The sequence below is a fragment of the Oncorhynchus masou genome, chromosome 31 (assembly GCF_036934945.1).
Source record: "Oncorhynchus masou masou isolate Uvic2021 chromosome 31, UVic_Omas_1.1, whole genome shotgun sequence".
NCBI classification, from domain to species: domain Eukaryota; kingdom Metazoa; phylum Chordata; class Actinopteri; order Salmoniformes; family Salmonidae; genus Oncorhynchus; species Oncorhynchus masou.
The window spans coordinates 54,072,475-54,093,943 of record NC_088242.1 but is presented as its reverse complement, the minus strand read 5'-3'; the positions used below and the strand labels follow the sequence as shown (position 1 = coordinate 54,093,943).

Below are 21,469 nucleotides of genomic sequence, written 5' to 3'. Positions count from 1 at the left end.
CATAACGTTACTACAATGCATGAACCTGCAGGTAGCTAAAGCTAACCAACTAGGTTCAATGTTAGCTAGCTAACATTAGGCTATAACTAGCAATGCAAACAGCATTTTTTTTGCAGTTTGTGATATTTTTCAAAAAAAGCTGCATTAGAAAGGATTACCTACACATACTGAGCAGCTAATGTCATAGACAGAAGCATGATACATGGCAAACCAATCTGAACTCATCTCTCAGCATGTCCAGCCCATCCATTATCTCAGCCAATCATAGCTAGCAGGAAGGTTCCTGACTTTTTCCATTGCTATTTACAGATGGCATGCAAGTTTGTTATTAACTTCTTGGTGACAGGGGGCAGTATTTTCACATCCGGATGAAATGCATGCCCAAATTCAACTGCCTGCTACTCATCCCCAGAAGATAAGATATGCATATTATTAGTAGATTTGGATAGAAAACACTCTTACGTTCCTAAAACTGTTTGAATCATATCTGAGTATAAGAACTTGTTTAGCACGCGAAACCCTGAGGACAAACCATCAGATGTTTTGTTTTTTTGAGGTCATTCTTTTCAATGAGTTTTCATTGGGAATCCAGATTTCTAAGGGACCTTCTTGCAGTTCTTATCGTTTCCACTGGATGTCAACAGTCTCGAAATTGGTTGAGGTTTTTCCTTTGTGTAATGAAGTACGGCCATCTTGAACGAGGGTAACTTGAAGTGTACTGTTAGATAGAGGTGCGTGACCAGAAAGCTAGCCACAGTTTCTTTTCCTCCTGTATTGAACACAGATCATCCCGTCTTCAATTTTATCGATAATTTATGTAAAAGAAATACCTAAAGTTGTATTACAAAAGTAGTTTATAATGTTTTGGCAAAGTTTACACATAACTTTTGAGATAGTTTGTAGTAACGTTGCGCAAGTTTTTCTGGATCAAACGCGCAAAATAAATGTACATTTTGGATACACACACACTGGGGCAAAAAAGTATTTAGTCAGCCACCAATTGTGCAAGTTCTCCCACTTAAAAAGATGAGGCCTGTAATTTTCATCATAGGCACAATTCAACTATGACAAACAAAATGAGAAAAGAATTCCAGAAAATCACATTGTAGGATTTTTTATTATTTGCAAATTATGGTGTAAAATAAGTATTTGGTCAATAACAAAAGTTTCTCAATACTTTGTTATATACCCTTTGTTGGCAATGACAGAGGTCAAACGTTTTCTGTAAGTCTTCACAAGGTTCACACACTGTTGCTGGTATTTTGGCCCATTCCTCCATGCAGATCTCCTCTAGAGCAGTGATATTTTGGGGCTGTTGCTGGGCAACACAAACTTTCAACTCCCTCCAAGGATTTTCTATGGGGTTGAGATCTGGAGACTGGCTAGGCCACTCCAGGACCATGAAATGCTTCTTATGAAGCCACTCCTTCGTTGCCCGGGTGGTGTGTTTGGGATCATTGTCATGCTGAAAGACCCAGCCATGGTTCATCTTCAATGCCCTTGCTGATGGAAGGAGGTTTTCACTCAAAATCTCACGATACATGGCCCCATTCATTCTTTCCTTTACACGGATCAATCGTCCTGGTCCCTTTGCAGAAAAACAGCCCCAAAGCATGATGTTTACACCCCCATGCTTCACAGTAGGTATGGTGTTCTTTGAATGCAACTCAGCATTCTTTGTCCTCCAAACATGACGAGTTGAGTTTTTACCAAAAAGTTATATTTTGGTTTCATCTAACATTCTCCCAATCTTCTTCTGGATCATCCAAATGCTCTCTAGCAAACTTCAGACAGGCCTGGACATGTACTGGCTTAAGCAGGGGGACACGTCTGGCACTGCAGGATTTGGGTCCCTGGCGGCGTAGTGTGTTACTGATGGTAGGCTTTGTTACTTTGGTCCCAGCTCTCTGCAGGTCATTCACTAGGTCCCCCCGTGTGGTTCTGGGATTTTTGCTCACCGTTCTTGTGATCATTTTGACCCCACGGGGTGAGATCTTGCGTGGAGCCCCAGATCGAGGGAGATTATCTGTGGTCTTGAATGTCTTCCATTTCATAATAATTGCTCCCACAGTTGATTTCTTCAAACCAAGCTGCTTACGTATTGCAGATTTAGTCTTCCCAGCCTGGTGCAGGTCTACAATTTTGTTTCTGGTGTCCTTTGACAGCCTTTGGTCTTGGCCATAGTGGAGTTTGGAGTGTGACTGTTTGAGGTTGTGGACAGGTGTCTTTTATACTGATAACAAGTTCAAACAGGTGCCATTAATACAGGTAACGAGTGGAGGCTCTTCAAGAAGTTACAGGTCTGTGAGAGCCAGAAATCTTGATTGTTTGTAGGTGACCAAATACTTATTTTCCACCATAATTTGCAAATAAATTCATTATAAATCCTACAATGTGATTTTCTGGATTTTTCTTCTCATTTTGTCTGTCATAGTTGAAGTGTACCTATGATGAAAATTACAGGCCTCTCGTCTTTTTAAGGCACATGAAAGTTCACATGTTCCAGAAGGCATTTGACAAAAAAAAAAAACACATTTTGAATATAAAAAATCTAATGTTTATGTTCAAATGCCTCTCCTGTGAAATGACGTGCGACATATGCCTAGTTTCTTGAAACGAGTCACATATTAGTGTGTTGACCAAGCAGTTCGGACCCTACAGACGAAAAAAAACATCATATGGCCTTGCTCCTACCCATTTTTCCAATTTGGTCTTGCCGTACATACCTACACGTAGGCTACGGTCACAAGACACAAGCCTCATTGTCCCTAGAATTTCTAAACAAACAGCCGGTGGCAGGGCTTTCTCCTATAAAGCTCCATTTTTATGGAATAGTCTGCCGATCCATGTGAGAGACGCAGACTCAGTCTCAACCTTTGAGTCTTTACTGAAGACTCACCTCTTCAGAAGGTCCTATGATTGAGTGTAGTCTGGCCCAGGGGTGTGAAGGTGAACGGAAAGGCACTGAAGTGACGAACCGTCCTTGCTGCCTCAGCCTGGCCGGTTCCCCTCTCTCCACTGGGATTCTCTACCTCTAACCCTATTACGGGGGCGGAGTCACTGGCTTACTGGTGCTCTTCCATGCCACCCCTACGAGGGGTGCGTCACTAAACTGGGTTGAGTCACAGACGCAATCTTCCTGTCTGGGTTGGCACGCCCCTCGGGTTTGTGCCGTGTGGGAGATGTCAGTGAGCTATACTCGGCCTCGTCTCAGGGTAATAAGTTGGTGGTTTGAAGATATTCCTCTAGTGGTGTGGGGGCTGTGCTTTGGCAAAGTGGGTGGGGTTATATCCTGCCTGGTTGGCCTTGTCTGGGGGTGTCGCCAGACGGGGCCACAGTGTCTCCCGACCCCTCCTGTCTCAGCCTCCAGCATTTATGCTGTAATAGTTTGTGCCGGGGGGCTAGGGTCAGTCTGTTATATCTGAAGAATTTCTCCTGTCTTATCCGGTGACCTGAGCCCTAGGACCATGCCTGGCCTGATGACTTCTTGTTGTCCCCAGTCCACCTGGTCGTGCTGCTGCTCCAGTTTCAACTGTTCTGCCTGTGGAACCCTGACCTGTTCACCGAACGTGCTACCTTGTCCAGGACGTGCTGTTTCTAACTCTGAATGATCGGCTATGAAAAGCATCGGCTATGAAAAACATTTGAACATCTTGGCCATGTACTGTTATAATCTCCACCCGGCACAGCCAGAAGAGCACTGGCCACCCCTCAGCCTGGTTCCTCTAGATTCTTACTAGGTTCCTGCCTTTCTAGGGAGTTTTTCCTAGCCACCGTCCTTCTACATCCGCATTGCTTTCTGTTTGGGGTTTTAGGCTGGGTTTCTGTCTAGCACTTTGTGACATTGGCTGATGTAAAACGGGCTTAATAGATACACACATTTGATTGATTGAGATGCGAAAGTGCAACATAAGTGGACTGCAGAGCATGTAAGCGGAGCAAGGAGCTGAGCGTGCCCAATTTGACTGGAACGCAGTGTGAGATTCCCAAAGGCTGGAGCGTCAACCTTCTCGCCCGCTCCAATTTCGCTCCAGTAGCGCTCACTTCATGAGCTCAGGGCATGCCCGGCCCAGCATGCACTTGTAGTCTACTTGTGTGCTGCTATCGACACTTGCTTTAGCTACTGTCATGGAGTTTGCTAAATATTTTCATAAAGAAACTGATAAAACACAGGTGCTAAATCAAGGTGACTTAGAGGGAGTGCAGTGATGTCGTGTCCACAACTAAATAGTCATTGTGGAATCTGCAAAGACATATCCCGAAAGCACGATGGTGTACACACTACAAGCACATGCGAAAAGGGATGAGGTGGGTAGATAACTAAGTGTGTCATTTTAGCAAAGTATTTGCAAACAGAAAAATCTGATCTCTTAAACATTGTTCATTTTGGTTTTTATTATGCATTTTATTTTTTATTTTACCTTTATTTAACTAGGCAAGTCAGTTAAGAACAAATTCTTATTTACAATGACGGCCTAGGAACAGTGGGTTAACTGCCTGTTCAGGGGCAGAATGACAGATTTGTACCTTGTCAGCTCGGGAATTTGAACTTGCAACCTTCCGGTTACTAGTCCAACACTCTAACCACTAGGCTACCCTGCCGCCCCAGTGTATACAAATAGGCCATCATTAATTTGGGCCCAATAGGCCTGGAACATTCCCACATTCAAGAAGTTTTACGTTTTGATCGGGGTATTTTTTTAGGCTTATATATATATAATTTTTTTATTATAAAAAAAATAAACTCTGCCCAGCCTGGCAAGAATGGCCAAAAGGGTGTTTAGCCTCCCCAGTGACTCTGCATGTGTGGGGAGCGTATTCTCCGCTGTTGACCTGCTCTCCAGGCACCACTGCATGAACCTGAAGCCACAGAGTGGCTAAAAATAAAAAATAAAGAATACAAAAAGGCACTAAGCCATTTTTTGTTGAATTTTTATTTATTTTAAAATAAGTCACAGCCTATATGCGCAATTTATAGACTATAATGATTTAGTTCAACTAAATGTTGTTTAAATGCTGAGCGCTTTATGTCCCTACCAGCCTATTGTGTCACACACGCAAATGCTTCAATATATTTCTTTGTAGGCTACAGCCTTAAAGGAATATAGCCTAAATAATTCATGTTTATTCCTTCTTCGGCTCCCTGTCTGGCTCATGACCTATTTAGAGTGTTTATATGCTATTTAATATGACATGTAGCCTATTTGAAATATGCGCTTTTTACATTCACCTTTTCATGTTAATTCAAATACTTTTATTCAAATTCACATGTTTTGATTTCAATACTATAAAACCTAAATGGTCGGTCCAGGTAGTCAAACAAAATAGGTGGGTGTTGGTTAAACTGTGATTTTAATGAATGGGGCAGATTTGGAGCAGCAGTTTTTTTCCTGTGAGCACAGAGCGATTTTTAGCGGAGCAGTAGGAAGCGCCACTCCATGAGCAGGATTTTCCAAATGCTCAACTCCGCTCACATGCTCTGGTGGACAGATGAATCCAACGCAAAAAAACAACATCTCTCCAGCTTAAACTGACATTTTTATGCAGACTTTTGTATGATGCTAATTTAATTGGCGTGGATATCGACCTTAAGGGGTTTAAGAAGTGAGAAATACATACAGAAAGCTGTGACTCTTCTCTCTGTAACTAGAACAGCAGTTATCTGCATGTTCTTCCACAATTACAATTGAGCAAGGGTCATATGCTTGTGATTCTCAGAATGCATCTCTCCCTCCTTGTGCACAATGGGAGTGAGAGTGTCTCGGTCACACATCAGCTGACAGTGAAACAGGAACAGACCGATACTTTCATAGCAGGAATCAACATAATGCATAGGCTATCACTGTTGACCATATAATGGTTTTAGAACAATAAACAAGAACGCTGTGTAGCAAAAATCAGTGATTCGCAACACGTGACCACCCTCCTTGACAATGTTCCAATCGGTAGCTTTTTGTATCACTCAATCGATTTGATGGCTCCATGGGCATCATTTCAAGCTAGCTGTGGAGTGAATTTACAGCAACGTTATCAACTCCGTTACATAGGACTCAACCTAACCTAGAGAGATCATGATGAGACTTCAAAATGGGGAAGGCCAATAAAATATTAAGTGTTTTCTGTGTGGCTATTTGTCCAGCCAGTAACTATGGTGCGAATTAGAGAACTTGACAACATTTTTCCAGTAAAGTCTCCGATTACACAGACCACACGACTAACACCCAAACACCGGTTGTTCATAGTTTCAACGTAAGCCATGTTAAATGGCTGAGGCTTAAAACGGCCATTAAAAGTCAGGGTGGAGCAGACAGTGATACAGGAGTAGTCAAGTATGTGTGGGAGGGTAACACCAGACAGACAGCAGTGAGGCTGGGCTGTGGTATTTCAGAGGTTTGTAAATTGATCGCTATGCTGGCTCTGTGAGGCTGCACTTTACTTCCCCTATCAAACCGTCGACAGCCAATCTGCTCTAGCCAATTCAATGAACAAGGCATGCATTGGCCTAGTATATTCAGTAGGCTACACCTGAAAGCCTTCTATGCCATTAGGCTACGCCATATTCTTGCCATCTCTGGGCTCTGAAGGAGGAACCAATGCACCACTCTCTCTTAGGCTTTTCCATGGTACACTTTGGTCAAGTTCAGCCCTCACTTGAGTACATCGGCACAAACTGGCATTTCAAAAGTCGACATGTACGCAACTATGTATCTGGCTGTGTTAAGCTACTGACCTATTTGACCTAGATAGTTCGTATGCATTGATAAGTAGGCTACATGTGCCTTTAAAAAAATGTATGTAGCTCTGTCCTTGAGCTGTTCTTGTCTATGAATGTTCTGTATTATGTCATGTTTTGTGTGGACCCCAGGAAGAGTGGGGATGTGGATCCCAATCAAATACAAAAAAAAGCAGTTAGGGTTCTGTACATTCAGCATCTCTCAAGTGGAGAGTAAACAGCTAGCTAGCAGTATTTCAAGCTTCTCAGTGGAGCAGTGTGGTTAAAGGTAACATTTGGAGTACAGTGGAATACCCCACCCCTGTATTGAGGTATGTTTCCCAACCTATATCTCGTGCCGGCTCCAAGGTGTCTTAATGTAACGCAGGAGATGAACATAGTATGTTGAGGGCGATGAAACAAAGGAAGCCAATTCATTTTCAATGAAGGGAGCAAAGTAGGCATTGGGCAATGCGAGCATGGGTGAGACCAAAGTTGGAATAAACCAAACTTTATTCAAATACTCTATGACGTCTCGTGGTGATTGACCAATTGAAGCTACACCAACATGGGGGCGAAGCAAGCCTAGCTATCAGAACTTATGGGTTAATGGAATCTCTGCCATTACCATGATTGCGTTCCGACCCCAGTGCAGCTCAGTGTAAACAAGCGTAGTGGTAGTGTCGCTATCATCAAGCTAGACAGTTGGACCTATATTTACATCAGAGATTCAACACTAATCATATCGGTCACACACAAATGGCAGTAAATAGCACATTATCAGCAATGATTGTGCTAAGAGCGTTGACAGGAGGTGTAGGTTGCTAGCTTAGCTAACGTTAGCTGCTCATTCGTGAGAAGTTCCAGACATGATCACAAAGCGATAGAGACAAATGAAAGCACAACGTTTGTTACAATGTTTTCGATTAGGAGGGTGCGAGGTTAACTTTGATTAATGTGTTATATGCTGCACGGTTCCTATTTTAGAGCTAGGACCGTACAAGGAGTCTGCATTTGAGATTCGCAAAGGAGCGGATGTTGGGCAAAGCGGCTGCCGAGCTAAAAATAACAGCCAGACTAACGTTAGCCGAGCAATAATCGCGGTTTGTTTATCCAGCTCTTATACACAGTAGCTTAAATCAAAGCATGCACATACAAACCCTAAAGATATCATATATCCTCCAATGTGGATAAAAACGACATCTTACCTTAGCCTCATCAGATAACTGCTCCTCATGATCCGCCATCTTTTCTTCCGGCACCAGCAGCTTGTCGAAGCCGAATCACAACTTCGGCAGCATCATACAGTTGATTTTGATTTGTGTGCACGTATATATGAAATATATCATCACTTCACCAACCAGGGACTAATTATTATCCATAATCACGTCAGTCCTACTTCGTGTGTTTGGTCATACGAAATAACATTGAAATAATATAGTTGTAAATTGTGTTATATGTCATAAGTATAGCGTGCGTGTTAAAAGTACCCAGTTATAATTAATTGCCAGTTGCATCTTGTTTCTGATTTGGGTCGTGGGGGGTGAAATGTATTTACACCATTTGACCACATTTGCAGTAATGTATCAATGCAACAGGGATATGCATGTGGTATACAGTATGTCATTCAGTACCGTGGATGCGCTATTTATTTCCACTAGGTGGTACTGTAATCCTGCATGGTGAACTACTCTGATTAATAACTGTGGTAAAATGTATAAACCCTGAATCGCCATCAGACATGCTTGATTACCAGTGAAGGTGAATACGACAAGTGCACACATTGGAAAGAAGTAAAATCCCAGATAGACAAACTATTACCCTACTCTGTGACAATACACGCTAAAATGTATTATTAAGTGTTTTGTCCAAATAGTGGTCCAGGCTTTATCAGTCTCCATCAGCCTACGCCAATGACGTACACTAGGTAAACGTGGACACAGAAATATTGGATTGCTTGAAATGAGAAAAAGTCATTATCAAGGGATTATTTGAAGGGGAAGAAAAATATGCTACATTTGATTTACTGTATTAACTCCAAATATGAGGTTGAGCTTTGTAGGCCTAGGGTCATCTTATCTTTCTCACTGGTTGGTTGTTTCCAGCAGATTATACTAGGCCATGTATCTCTAGTTAATATAATATCTTTATGGCTGGGACACTTTTTGTTGTTGTCTTTGAACCAAGCGTGAACTCAATATGACCTCAGCATGACCCTAGCTCATGCTTTCCAAGCTGGTAGGAACCTGACCACAACCTGCAGAATCCTGATGTGCAGCACATATGAGTTGGGCTAGTTAACAAATAAGTCTCAAAGAGTAACTCTCATGAAGACCATATGTTTTAGGCTTAGTTGGGATAGCATGTAGCCTAGTGGTTAGAGCATTGAGCCAGTAACCATAAAGGTTGCTGGATCAAATCCCCAAGGTAAAAATCTGTCATTCTGCACTGGGTACTAAAGACATGGACGTCAATTAAAGCAGCTCCCTGCACTTCTCTGATATGGAGAAGTTGGGTTAAATGTGGAAGCCACATTTCAGTTGAAGGAATTCAGTAGTATAACTGACTAGGTCTTTCCCGAGTTAAGCCTGACTCCTACATGTATTTTGACCATGACTCCATTCTGCTTCTCCCCACCTCAAAAAACCAAAGACTCAAGAGGGAAGTTCCGGTGGTCAGGTCTGACCAATCAGAATCCATGCTCCAAGACTGTTTTGATCACATGGACTGGAATAAGTTCTGGGGAACCTCTGGGGATAACATCAATGAATACGCAGTCACCGAATTCATAAAAACATGTGATTCCGATGGTGTTCTTCAAAACTTACCTGAATCAGAAACCGTGGATTGATGGCAGCCTAGTCAGGAAACTGAGAGATGCTGCTTATAAACATGCAAGGTGACAGGGACAATTGTTGGGTATACAGTACAAATACGACCTGTGCAGATCGATCAAGATGGCGATACACAAATATAAGGACAAAGTGGAGGAGCACTTCAAATGGAATGCATACGTGAGAAGGCTGCTCATTGACTCCAGCTCTGACTTTAATAACATAGTGCTTTCTAAGCTCACCACAAAGCTCAAAGCCCTGGGACTGAACTCCTCCCTATGCAACTGGGTCCGTAATAGTTTGCAAGTCCTGCCACATCCGACAGAGGCGGTGTAGTACGATTCAATCTTAGTCCTGAATTGACACTTAGCCTGTTTGATGGTTCGTTGGAGGGCATAGCGTGATTTCTTAAGAGATTCCCGCTCCTTGAAATCGGCAGCTCTACCCTTTAGCTCAGTGCGGATGTTGCTTGTAAACCATGGCTTCTGGTTGGGGTATGTACATCCGGTCACTTTGGGGACGACGTCATCAATGCATTTATTGATGAAGTCAGTGACTGATGTGGTGTACTCCTCAGTGCCATGTGAAGAACCCCAGAACGTATTCCAGTCTGTGCTAGAAAAACTGTCCTGTAGCTTAGCATCTGCGTCATCTGACCACTTCCGTTTTGAGCGAGTCACGGGTACATCTTGCTTTAGTTTTTGCTTGTAAGCTGGAATCAGGAGGTTAGAGTTATGGTCAGATTTGCCAAATGGGAGAGGGAGAGCTTTGTACGCATCTCTGTGTGTGGAGTTTATTTCCTCTGGTTGCACATTTAACATGCTGGTAGAAATGAGGTAAAACGGATTTAAGTTTCCTTGCATTAAAGTCCCCGGCCACTAGGAGCGCTGCCTCTGGATGAGCATTTTCAAATCAAATCAAATCAAATTTTATTTGTCACATACACATGGTTAGCAGATGTTAATGCGAGTGTAGCGAAATGCTTGTGCTTCTAGTTCCGACAATGCAGTAATAACCAACAAGTAAGTCGATGATATAGAGTACAGTATATACATATGCATATGCATATGAGAAGAATAATGTAGGGTAAGTAACATTATATAAGGTAGCATTGTTTAAAGTGGCTAGTGATATATTTACATCATTTCCCATCAATTCCCATTATTAAAGTGGCTGGAGTTGAGACAGTGTCAGTGTGTTGGCAGCAGCCACTCAATGTTAGTGGTGGCTGTTTAACAGTCTGATGGCCTTGAGATAGAAGCTGTTTTTCAGTCTCTCGGTCCCAGCTTTGATGCACCTGTACTGACCTCGCCTTCTGGATGATAGCGGGGTGAACAGGCAGTGGCTCGGGTGGTTGATGTCCTTGATGATCTTTATGGCCTTCCTGTAACATCGGGTGGTGTAGGTGTCCTGGAGGGCAGGTAGTTTGCCCCCGGTGATGCGTTGTGCAGACCTCACTACCCTCTGGAGAGCCTTACGGTTGAGGGCGGAGCAGTTGCCGTACCAGGTGGTGATACAGCCCGCCAGGATGCTCTCGACAAGCCGAATTTCTTCAGCCTCCTGAGGTTGAAGAGGCGCTGCTGCGCCTTCTTCATGATGCTGTCTGTGTGAGTGGACCAATTCAGTTTGTCTGTGATGTGTATGCCGAGGAACTTAAAACTTGCTACTCTCTCCACTACTGTTCCCTCGATGTGGATAGGAGGGTGTTCCCTCTGCTGTTTCCTGAAGTCCACAATCATCTCCTTAGTTTTGTTGACGTTGAGTGTGAGGTTATTTTCCTGACACCACACTCCGAGGGCCCTCACCTCCTCCCTGTAGGCCGTGTCGTCATTGTTGGTAATCAAGCCTACCACTGTTGTGTCGTCCGCAAACTTGATGATTGAGTTGGAGGCGTGCGTGGCCACGCAGTCGTGGGTGAACAGGGAGTACAGGAGAGGGCTCAGACGCACCCTTGTGGGGCCCCAGTGTTGAGGATCAGCGGGGAGGAGATGTTGTTTCCTACCCTCACCACCTGGGGGCGGCCCGTCAGGAAGTCCAGTACCCAGTTGCACAGGGCGGGGTCGAGACCCAGGGTCTCGAGCTTGATGACGAGCTTGGAGGGTACTATGGTGTTGAATGCTGAGCTGTAGTCGATGAACAGCATTCTCTCTTTCTTGTTTGATATGGCCTTATACAGCTCGGTGAGTGCCGTCTTAGTGCCAGCATCGGTTTGTGGTGGTAAATAGACAGCTACGAAAAATATAGATGAAAACTATCTTGGTAAATAGTTTGGTCTACAGCTTATCATGAGATACTTTACCTCAGGTGAGCAAAACCTTGAGGCTTTCTTAAAGTTAGATTCTTGGCACCAGATGTAATTTACAAATAGACACATACCACCACACCTTGTCTTACCCAGTGCTGCGGTTCTATCTTGCCGATGGACCGAAAACCCAGCCAGCTGTATGCTATCCATGTCGTTGGTAGAATAGTCTTAATCGGAGCTCATCCGTTTTGTTATCCAATGATTGCATGTTGGCTAATAGGACTGCATACACTTTTTTTTCATCCTAACCAACGTGCCCTCCAAAATCACCTCTGCTGTTTTCAAACAAGATCTCAGTGATCATTGTCTGCACCCGTAATAGGTCTGCGGTCAAACGACCACCCGTAATCACTGTCAAACGCTCCCTAAAACACTTCAGCAAGCAGGCCATTCTAATCTACCTGGCCCGTGTAACCTGGAAGGATATTGACCTCATCCCGTCAGTAGAGGATGCCTAGTTATTCTTTAAAAGTGCCTTCCTCACCATCTTAAATAAGCATGCCCATTTTAAAAAATGTAGATCAAGGAACAGATATAGCCCTTGGTTCTCTCCAGACCTGACTGCCCTCGACCAGCACAAAAACATCCTGTGGCGTTCTGCATTAGCATCGAATAGCCCCCCGTGATATGCAACTTTTCAGGGAAGTTAGGAACCAATATACACAGGCAGTTAGGAAAGCTAAGGCTATATTTTTCAAGCAGACATTTTCATCCTGTAGCACAAACTCAAAAGAGTTCTGGGACACTGTAATTTCCATGGGGAATAAGAGCACCTCCTCCCAGCTGCCCACTGCACTGAGGCTAGGAAACACTGTCACCACTGATAAATCCACTATAATTGAGAATTTCAATAAGCATTTTTCTACGGCTGGCCATGCTGTCCACCTGGCTTCCCTTACCCCGATCAACAGCCTTGCACCCCCCAGCAACTCGCCCAAGCCTCCCCATTTCTCCTTCACCCAAATCCAGATAGCTGATGTTCTGAAAGAGCTGCAAAATCTTAACCCCTACAAATCAGCCGGACTAGACACTCTGGACCCTCTTTTTCTAAAATGATCTGCCAAAATTGTTTCAACCCCTATTATTAGCCTGTTTCACCTCTCTTTCGTATCGACTGAGATTCCCAAAGATTGGAAAGCTGCCGCGGCCATCCCCCTCTTCAAAGTGGGAGACACTCTCGACCCAAACTGCAACAGACCTATATCTATCCTACCCTGCCTTTCTGAGGTCTTCGAAAACCAAATTAACAAACAGATTACCGACCATTTCGAATCCCACCGTACCTTCTTCACTATGCAATCTGGTTTCAGAGCTGGTCATGGGTGCACCTCAGCTACGCTCAAGGTCCTAAACGATATCATGACCGCCATCGATAAGAGACATTACTGTGCAGCCGTCATCAACAACCTGGCCAAGGCTTTGGACTCTGTCAATCACCGCATTCTTATCGGCAGACTCAATAGCCTTGTTTTCTCAAATGACTGTCTCGCCTGGTTCACCAACTACTTCTCTGACAGAGTTCAGTGTGTCAAATCGGAGGGCCTGTTGTCCTGACCTCTAGCCGTCTCTATGGGGATGCCAAAGGGTTCAATTCTCGGGCCGACTCTCTTCTCTGTATACATCAATGATGTTGCTGTTGCTGCTAGTGATTCTCTGATCCACCTCTATGCAGACGACACCATTTTATATACCTCTGGCCCTTCTTTGGACACTGTGTTAACTAACCTCCAGATGAGATTCAATGCCATACAACTCTCCTTCTGTTGCCTCCAACTGCTCTTAAATGCTAGTAAAACTAAATGCATGCTCTTCAACTGATCGCTGCCCACACCTGCACGTCCAGCATCACTACTCAGGACGGTTCGACTGTAAACTGTCCTTCCAGACTCACATTAAGTAAAACAAATTAAATCTAGAATCAGCTTCCTATTTCGCAAAAAAGCATCCTTCACTCATGCTTCCAAACATACCCTCGTAAAACTGACCATCCTACTGATCCTCGACTTTGCGATGTCATTTACAAAATAGCCTCGAACACTCTACTCAACAAATTGGATGCAGTCTATCACAGTGCCATCTGTTTTGTCACCAAAGCCCCATATACTACCCATCACTGCGACCTGTACGCTCTTGTTGGTTGGCCCTTGCTTCATACTCGCCGACAAAACACTGGCTCCAGATCATCTACAAGTCTCTGTTGGGTAAAGCCCCGCCTTATCTCAGCTCACTGGTCACCATAGCAGTTCTCTGCTGCCAATGACTGGAACGAACTGCAAAAATCGCTGAAGCTGGAGACTCATATCTCCCTCACTAGCTTTAAGCAGCAGCTGTCAGAGCAGCTCACAGATCAATGCACCTGTACATAGCCCATCTGTAAATAGCCCACCCAACTACTTCATCCCCATACTGTATTTATGTATCTTGCTCCTTTGCACCCCAGTATCTCTACTTGCATATTCACCTTCTGCCTATTCTTCCATTCCAGTGTTTAATTGGTATATTGTAATTACTTCGCCACCGTGGCCTATTTACTGCCTTACCTCCCTTATCCTACTTCATTTGCACACCTACTGTATTATTGACTGTATGTTTGTTTATTCCATGTGTAACTCTGTGTTGTTGTATGTGTCAAACTGCTTTGCTTTATCTTGGCCAGGTCACAATTGTAAATGAGAACTTGTTCTCAACTAGCCTACCTGGTTAAATAAAGGTGAAAATAAATAAATGTTTCACAGAATTTGTTTTTGTTGATCATGGATTTTAGAACACTTGATGATCTCTTATGACATAAAAGAGGATGCTGTGCTTCACAATACCAACCAGAATTCTGAATTCCAGAGAATGGTTCAATTCTAAAATCCGAGTGATTACTTTGCTACACTACGACAACCAGGACGCTACAGTCTAGTAGCATTATCATGGCAATGTGATGTAATCATACTGTAATGTTTCCATCATATGAGTTAGGCCTTAAAATAACTGTATCCTTTATTAAACTTGTTTAGGCTACAGAACAAGTGATCAAATGAGATTTTAAAGTACATTTTTCAAAGGACAGCTCCCTAGCAAAAACAACAGTTTGCTCAGTTTGAGAAACCTTGGAATATGGATGTATCAGATGGTCTAAAACACACGCACACACACACACACACACACACACACACACACACACACACACACACACACACACACACACACACACACACACACACACACACACACACACACACACACACACACACACACACACACACACACACTCTCTAGAGGCTTTAGAATGAATACCATGCAAGGAGTACATTACTTCTGACTTGAGTTGTTTTTGTTAACATGTTTTCCCTCATGTAATGTTGTGTCGGTAGAAGCCTTTGAGGTGAATGTTGTCTTCTTCAGTACCATGTTGTCTTCTTCAGTTCCGTGTTGTCTTCTACAGTACCGTGTTGTCTTCTTCAGTACCGCGTTGTTTTCTACAGTACCTTGCTGTCTTCTACATTACCGTGTTGTCTTCTATAGTACCTTGTTGTCTTCTACAGTACCGTGTTGTCTTCTACAGTACCGTGTTGTCTTCTACAGTACCGTGTTGTCTTCTACAGTACCGTGTTGTCTTCTACAGTACCACGTCTTCTATGTATTTCTTCCATTCTTGGTGGGCAACTAGAGGTGATTTTAATAATCCACTCTGTCATTAACTATCAAAGTGGATGGGCTGGGCACACCTTTAGACATTACATTACATTTAGACCTCCTAGCATATCCCCCATTCTCAGTCGCTTATGGCAATCTAAGAGATCCCTCTTTGTGTGAATAATACCCCTAATCACACACCAGTCTACTTTGTATGCTCAGTTGACTGTTACGCCATTTATTTTAAACCAAACAATAATGCCTAAGATTAGTCAGTTACTTCAAACATGCCTTTTTACATCTATGTTGATATGCTGCAAGGACCATATGGTCTACTCTACTGTATACAATAAAACAACATCACTACCTTGAATATGTATAGCCAGAGAGACAAGAGGACAAGTGATCCCAGAGGTTCAAGTCCCAGATGAGGAACACATACTTGAGGATCAAAAGGGCATTTGAGGCCCCTATAATCTCTCCAGATGTTGAGTGCCCTCTGGGCCCTGGTCAAGACTAGTTCACTATATAGGGAATAGGGTGCCATTTAGGACACAAGCCATAGTCTGCTGCCTGTGCCATTGTGTTGACATGCATGGGAGCTATCTGTGAGCTACTCATTACCTCTGTGACCAGAACTCAAAAGGCCTCTCTCTGACTCACCCTCAGTTACCCGCTAGTCACTCCAGATACCCATTACAAACACCTCGCTCAGATAATCCTCAGTAGAAACGCTCAATAAACGTTTAAACAGGGAAGAAATCAAAGAAGTGCAAAGTATCAGGATAGAATTACAAGGAGTGGTTGAACTTTTGGATACAGTATCATTATAATATGCCAATTCTTCACAATTGTGTCCTTTTCTTTTCTCTTTACTCCTCCCTTCTTAGTATCACTGTGAGAAAAGTATTTTTGGCCCGGCATCAAAGTGTACGTAGAGGCAGTGCCATCAGGGTAACTGAGATTATGTCCACACCTCTAGACTTCAGTTCCTGTCAGCCCACTAGATAGCTGTTGTGTTAAAAGCTGTTTGAGGGAGGAGAGCAGTGGCCAGTCTGAATGTGCCTTGTGCTAATATTACAATGGTGGAATAAGTACCCAATTGTCATACTTGAGTAAAAGTAAAGATACCTTAATTAATAGAAAATGACTCAAGTAAAAGTGAAAGTCACCCAGTAAAATAAAATAAAAAGTCTAAATGTATTTGTTTTTAAATATACTTAAGTACCAAAATTAAATGTAATCGCTAAAATATACTTAAGTATCAAAAGTCAAAGTGTAAATCATTTCAAATTCCTTATGTTAAGCAAACCAGATGGCAGCATTTTCTGTTTTTTTTTAATTTATTTATGGATAGCCAGGGGCACGCTCCAACACCCAGACATCATTTACAAACAAAGCATATGTTTAGTCCGCCAGATCAGATGCAGTAGGGATTACCAGGGATGTTCTCCCCTCAGGGGTGTGTATTAAGTCCCCTCCTGTACTCCCTGTTCACCCACAACTGCGTGGCCAAACACAACTCCAACACCATCATTATGTTTGCTGAGCACACAACAGTGTGATCACCTACAATGACAAGACAGCCTATAGGGAGGAGGTCAGAGACCTGGCAGTGTGGTGCCAGGACAACAACCTCTCCCTCAATGTGAGCAAGACAAAGGAGCTGATTGTGGACTCTAGGAAAAGGCGGGTCAAACAGGCCATGTTCTCTTATAATCTCCACCCGGCACAGCTAGACGAGGACTGGCCACCCCTCATAGCCTGGTTCCTCTCTAGGTTTCTTCCTAGGTTTTGGCCTTTCTTTCTTCTTTTTTTCCTAGCCAACGTGCTTCAACACCTGCATTGCTTGCTGTTTGGGGTTTTAGGCTGGGTTTCTGTACAGCACTTTGAGATATCAGCTGATGTACGAAGGGCTATATAAATACATTTGATTTTATTTGATCCTCAAAAAGTTCTTCAGCTGCACCATTGAGAGCATCCTGACCGGTTGCATCACCACCTGGTATGGTAACTGCTCGGCATCTGACCGTAAGGTACTACAGAGGGTAGTACATCACTACATTACGGCTTAGTACATCACTGGGGCCAAGCTTCCTGCCACCAAGGACCTAAATAATAGCCGTTGTCAGAGGAAAGCCCAAAAAATTGTCAGAGACTCCAGTCACCCTAGTCATAGACTGTTTTCTCTGCTACCGCACGGCAAGCGGGACCGGAGCGCCAAGGACCAAAAGGTTCCTTAATTGTTTCTACCCCCAAGCCAATAGACTGCTGAACAATTAAACAAATGGCCACCGGACTATTTACATTGACCCCTACATTGACTGCTGCAACTCGCTGTTTATTATCTATGCATAGTTACTTCATCCCTACCTACATGTACAAATTACCTCGACTAACCTCAAGCATTCCTCATAAAGCTGGTTGAGAGAATGCCAAGAGTGTACAAAGCTGTCATCAAGGCAAAGGGTGGCTACTTTGAAGAATCTCAAATATAAAATATATTTGTATATATTTATATTTATATCATAGTTTTGGTGTCTTCACTATTATTCTACAATGTAGAAAATTATACAAATAAAGAAATATCCTTGAATTAGCAGGTGTGTCCAAACTTTTGACTGGTACTGTATGTCTGGCAGATCGAAGCCTGGGTTATTCCATAAAAAACGGGTGCAAAGAGTGATACATCCACATGTGTACGTACCACTGCAAACCTAAACTCTGGAATATAGTTATACCCAAACCATCTTCTAATTAGTCTTGTTTACTTTATGCCAGGGGCAGTCTGAGTCTGCGCCAAATGGCACCATATTCCCTGTACAGTGCACTGCTTTTGACCAGAGCTCAATGGGGCCCGATCAAGCGTAGTGCACTATATAGGAAATAGGGTGCCATTTGGGACACAGATGCTATTTGGCTCATATCTGGGGTTGAGTTGGATGACCTTGATGCAGAATGGGGCCACCCATATGTAAAAAAGTAGTGGCCCCAGCCGACTTGTAAGTCGCTTTGGACAAAAGCGTCTGCTAAATGGGATATATATATATATATATAGAATGTGTGTGGAGGGAGGAATGTTTGATGCAGGCCAAGATCCAACAGCCTGTAGGTATCATCTGAGATGTGTTCATCTACAGAGTGACAACCAAGTTCTTGAATTATAGATAAAGGTGTTGAAGTTCACCTAATCTCATCCAAATGTAGAACCTAGGAATTGGGAAATATATTGGGAAAATTGCCGGTGCTATAGAAGAGGCGGCAAATGCTTTCTTCTCTTATGAAAATAGTCTTAGACAAAACATGTGTGTGTTAATTAATTTAAACATTGGTTGGGAAATCAGCAGAAAATAATAATGGTTCTTTAGCTGCAAGAGTGGCAGAGTACCAATAGGGGGCATCTATACCCCAAAAACTCACATCTCAAGCGAGTTGTTCTGTACTGATGTATCCAAAAGAAAAACAGCGTAAAGTATTAGAACCATGAGTGATTGGTTGATAATGAATATAAGGAGTTGTTGTGTACCTTTAAATATATCTCCTAAATCGCTCTCTTGCCAATGCTCTTCACATTAGTGGCTTAATGAGTGTGTGTTGACTCAGTAGGTCAGAATGGGTGCTGAGGAGAGGTTGGGATAGGTTCATTATCATTATCAGACGGCATGGGGTTGGGGGGGGGTACTGGTGCAGTGTGTCCAGCATTGCATTCCAAAGGTCCTGAATCATCCTATGACATAACATACTTGAACTGGGCCCATCTAACATACACCTGTTCTTTCTTTGTGTATGTGTATTGAAAAGAGAAAGATAAAGAAATACAAAGGGAGAGAGAGAGAGAGAGAGAGAGAGAGAGAGACAAAGACAGAGAGACAAACGGAGAGAGAGAGAGAGAGAGAGAGACAAAGACAGAGAGACAAACGGAGAGAGAGAGAGAGAGAAAGAGACAAAGACAGAGAGACAAACGGAGAGAGAGAGAGAGAGAGAGAAAGAGAATGAGAGAAACAGGGTGCAGGCTCCAGCCATTACAGAGCAACTGATTAGTACATAACTGAAGAGCACTGGCACTCAGAGGTCCTCTCCTCTATCTATCTCCATATGATGGCCTTTTAACTAAGACCAGGGTGGCATGATTAGGCTATAGGCAAAGACAGATCGTTCTCAAACAAGGTCTTGTTCAGTAAGCACAAATAGGAAGAAAGCATCTTTAAACTGAGTGAAACGAGGAGGCTATATCTGAACTTGACCAATTAGAAACATTAGTTTTTTGTTTTCCGTTGCTACGGTGTGCCGTCGTGAAAACAACCCAGATCCAGGGTCACCAAGCAACTCTGAGAGGATGACCTGTAATGAAAGCTTCGGTCACGGCCAGGCTACACAGAGGGAAACTCCAGGCTCGTCTAGACAGCAATACAAAAGAGGAGAGGGTAAAGAAAGGTGAGGGGTCAGAGGTCACCACTAGCCAATGAGAGCAGAGAAGGCTGAAGGAGTGAGAACAAAGCTAACAGGATAGAGACAAAAGGTACGGGTCGTAAATGTATACTCCTACATGTTATCCAAACAGGAGTTCCAATCAGTCAAACTCAATGTCCACTACCATTCAAATGTTACTTTTTTGAAACACTTTGTTAACACAGGGTCATAAAACCCAGTATTCTGGGCACCTATAATTGCCCCCCCCCCAACTCTCAGCAAGAACCTCCAGGTTTTTCTATATTCCGGTTCTCTCCCTCAGGAGATGTCCTGTTGAAATAAATGAATTTGAAACTGAGGCCACTGGTTAAATAAATGTTAAACTAATTAATTTGAAACTGAAGCCACTTGACTCCTTAGTGGACAGATATTAAGTAATCCACCCATCCACCCTGTGGATACTCTGAAGCTATCGGTAGGTAGATGAGGCAATGAGTAGAACGACTGAAGCAGCATATGTAACATACAGTGCCTTCAGAAAGTATTTACAGCATCGATTGTTCTTGGGTATGACGCTACAAGCTTGGCACACCTGTATTTGGGGAGTTTCTCCCATTCTTCTCTGCAGATCCTCTCAAGCTCTGTCAGGTTGGATGGGGAGAGTTGCCTGTTGGAAGGTGTTGTCTTGTCCTGTTGGAAGGTGAACCTTCACCCCAGTCTGAGGTCCTGAGTAGGTTTTCATCAAGGATCATCACCTTCTAGGATTCATCTTTGCTTCGATCCTGACTAGTCTCCCAGTCCCTGCCGCTGAAGAGCATCCCCACAGCATGATGCTGCCACCACCATGCTTCACCGTAGGGGTGGTGCCAGGTTTCTTCCAGACATAAGGCTTGGCATTCGGACCAATGAGTTCAATCTTGGCTTCATCAGACCAGAGAATCTTGTTTCTCCTGATCTGAGAGTCTTTAGGTTCCTTTTGGCAAACTCCAAGCGGGCTGTCATGTGCCTTTGACTGAGGAGTGGCTTCCATCTGGCCACTCTACCATAAAGGCCTGATTGGTGGTGTGCTGCAGAGATGGTTGTCCTTCTGGAATGTTCTCCCATCCCCACAGAGGAAATCTAGAGCTCTGTCAGAGTGACCATCAGGTTCTTGGTCACCTTCAACTGTGGAACCTTATATAGACAGGTGTGTGCCTTTCCAAATCATGTCCAATCAATTGAATTTACCACAGGTGGACTCCAATCAAGTTGTAAAAACATCTCAAATTCGATCTGAATACTTATATAAATAAGGTATTTCAGTATATTTATAATATATTTGCAAAAATACAAAAAAAATGTTTTTACTTTGTTATTATGGGATATTGTGTGTAGACTGCTGAGGATGTTTTTTAAATGTAATCAAGTTTAGAATAAGTCTGTAATGTGACAAAATGTGAACAAGGTCAAGGGGTCGGTCTGAATATTTTCCGAAGGCACTGTGTGACATCATAAAAATGATCTTTGCCTGGTCAAATAAAGAATGTTGTCACACCCTGACCATAGTTTATTTGTATGTTTCTATGTTTTGGTTGGTCAGGGTGT

At 43.2% G+C, this 21,469-nt stretch overlaps 1 protein-coding gene across 1 annotated transcript in view; it reads right to left on the bottom strand.

Moving 5' to 3' along the window:
• LOC135524120 (F-actin-capping protein subunit alpha-2-like) overlaps positions 1-8,026 on the bottom strand; it is a 49,465-nt gene extending 41,439 nt beyond the window's left edge. The window contains exon 1 of the mRNA XM_064951327.1: positions 7,921-8,026. Within this exon, the coding sequence (XP_064807399.1) occupies positions 7,921-7,959 (39 nt within the window). The 5' untranslated portion in view covers positions 7,960-8,026. The remainder of the gene's footprint in view (positions 1-7,920) is intronic.
• Positions 8,027-21,469: the final 13,443 nt, after the last annotated feature.